Genomic DNA, 2,587 nt, shown 5'->3' with positions numbered 1-2,587 from the left:
AGGTAGTTAAATAGAAACTTTTTGGACATTTTATTATCAAAGTTAATTTCTTTAACTCAAAAGTGGTTACAATACTTGACTTATTAGGCCATTACAAAGAGTTGAAATATCGGGTTGTCACATCTACAATCTTTGTCAAGACGCTCAGAGCGATGGATTTGGCTTAAGCTCTTCACCCGGTGATGGTAGCACTCCTGCCCATAAATAACATTATTTATTTGGTTTATTTTGATGTAACTCCTATGAATAATGTTTTCTATTTCTCTCTTTGTTTTTTGTCTTTGCTGCCCCCAGTAGCAATCTGAAAGTCTAGGAGTCCGACACCTTTGACAATATTTACTTTTAACTTGTGGGTATGAATGTTTCTTGTTACCGCACATGTTTGTTTGTTTGGTTGCTTCATGTATGGTTTATGTTGGCCATCACATGGTATTTATGTAGGGTTTGCTTATACCCCTGGTTTGAGTTCTTTTACTGGTGAACTCTTTATGCTTTTCTAATGCTGGTCTTTGAGAAATTTGTTCTAATTTGCTGATTAAAGGCCCTAGGTGTAGCCAAAATCATCATCTTGAGGCTCACCCGGTTTCGTTTTTCTCATTAGTGGAAGGTTATGACTCTTCTACACTTAGGTCACATGTTCTTTCGTATGTTTGCTATAATGTAATTAATGAATATGGTTTGGGAGAAAGGTTATGAGCCTTTTTTGTACAAACTCCCTGACTGCCTCCTTATAACGATTTCGCTCGTGTGATGTTGGATAATCAGTCCTTGTTGTCACACGGTAAATGTACACAGCCTCTTTGTTTTACTTTTCAAGTGTTAACATAAGAAGCATCTGAATTGCTTTCTCTCTTTTTTCTAGTTTTAATGTTGGAGCGTTATAAGACTGAAGGTGGTAAAATAGTTTTTGCTGGTTACATTTATATGTCAAAACTAATACAAAATGCCTTTACTAGCATTAAATCTATCTTTAACGCTCACTTTAAGAATAAAAATGACGTAGGCTCTGCGCATTCAAAGTTCATGGAATGGCACGCCCGTCTAGAGCTTCTAGGACATAAGCACCATTCTTATGGGATTCCACAATTTTGTATGGTCCTTCCCAATTGACACTGAGTTTTCCTAGTGGTTCAGCATTACTGGACTCGTTCTTTCTTAGCATCCATTTCCCAACCTTGAAGTTCTTAACCCGGACTTGGCGGTTGTAATAGTTCTTAGTTCGTGATTTGTACAATGCTTGGCGCATCTGTTCCGCCTCACGTTTTTCATTGAGCATGTCCACGTCTTGGTGTCGCCCTTCTTCATTGGCCGTTTCCTCGAAACTCTCTGTTCGCAGGGAGCCGGCCACTATTTCCAATGGGAGGACTGCATCCATCCCATAAGTTAGGCTAAATGGCATTTCTCCTGTGCTTGACCTTGTTGTGGTACGATATGACCACAGTACTGCCGGGAGCTCATCCATCCAGGCGAAATTTGATCTAAGTAACCTTTTCTTCAAACCATTGATTGTGGTTTTGTTTGATATCTTAGTTTATCCGTTGGCTTGAGGGTGTGCCACCGACATGAATCGGCGGTGGATTCTCTTGTCTTCGCACCACTCTTTGAAGGGACTTCCTTCAAATTATGTGTCGTTATCACTTATGAGGATTCTAGGGATGCCAAAGCAAGCCAAGATATTCTTGGTCATGAACTTTATCATTTGCTTTCCAGTGACGGTGGCCAGTGGTTCTGCTTCTATCCATTTAGTGAAATAATCTATGGTTGCTAACAAAAATTTCACACCCCCTGGCGTTGGTGGGAAGGGTCCCACTATGTCAATCCACCATTGGTGGAAAGGCCAGGGGCTGGTGATGCTAGTCAACGGCATGGCCGGTTGATTTTGGAAAAGAGTGAATGCCTAGAATTCTTTTCGCTTCTTGGTTAGGGCTGCGGTGTGGTTATAAACATTTGACCAATATACTCCTAGGTGGAGTATTTTGCATGTGAGTGCTTGAGCGCCTTCATATGCTGCCGAGTCTCCGGAATGACTTTCTTCTAGGAACGTCTGCCCTTTGTTTTAGAGATGCACTTTAGCCATAGGCTTAAATAACCTCGTCGGTACAGTTGGTTGTCTCTGATTGCAATATGCGACGCCCTGATCTTGACTTTTCTCGCCTCCTCTGAGTCATCTAGGAGCACGCCATGGCATAAGTAATCGATGTATGGTTTATTCCATTATGGTGTATTCGATACTGTATTAACCTGTTGGTTATCGATACTTCTCTTCGGGAGCACTTCAACTAGCTCTTTCTTCGTTAACTGATCATAAGAAGTTGAGGCTAGCTTGCTAAGAGCATCTGCCCGCGCATTCTTTCCCCATGAGATTTCTTTTATTGAGAAACTTTTGAAAGTGCTGATCAGGGTGCGGAATGCGTCTAGGTATTTCTGCATCCTTGAATCTTTTGCCTCATACTTTCCATTTATCTGGTTTGTGATAAGTAGTGAATCAATGAGGGCTGCTAGTTGCTTTGCACCAACTTCTTTGGCCAACCTCAGACCCGCTAGGAGTGCTTCGTACTCTGCCTCGTTGTTAGATACTTGGAAGTCG

The 2,587-nt window shown here is 41.5% G+C and overlaps 1 protein-coding gene across 1 annotated transcript; it reads right to left on the bottom strand.

Moving 5' to 3' along the window:
• Positions 1-1,021: 1,021 nt before the first annotated feature.
• On the bottom strand, positions 1,022-1,462 carry LOC145052840 (uncharacterized). The gene has a single exon (XM_079000738.1). It carries the CDS (start codon positions 1,460-1,462, stop codon positions 1,022-1,024), a length of 441 nt encoding a protein of 146 aa, XP_078856864.1.
• Between the last annotated feature and the right edge of the window lie 1,125 nt (positions 1,463-2,587).

Source organism: Lactuca serriola, chromosome 1 (genome assembly GCF_051521515.1).
Source record: "Lactuca serriola cultivar US96UC23 chromosome 1, Lser_US96UC23_V15, whole genome shotgun sequence".
NCBI classification, from domain to species: Eukaryota; Viridiplantae; Streptophyta; class Magnoliopsida; order Asterales; family Asteraceae; genus Lactuca; species Lactuca serriola.
Note: the sequence above shows the minus strand (reverse complement) of the source record. Positions and strands in the feature narration are given on the sequence as shown.

Bases quoted from the DNA above. Each gene is read 5' to 3' on its own strand.
- LOC145052840 (XM_079000738.1), bottom strand. From the start codon at position 1,462: ATGGATGAGCTCCCGGCAGTACTGTGGTCATATCGTACCACAACAAGG.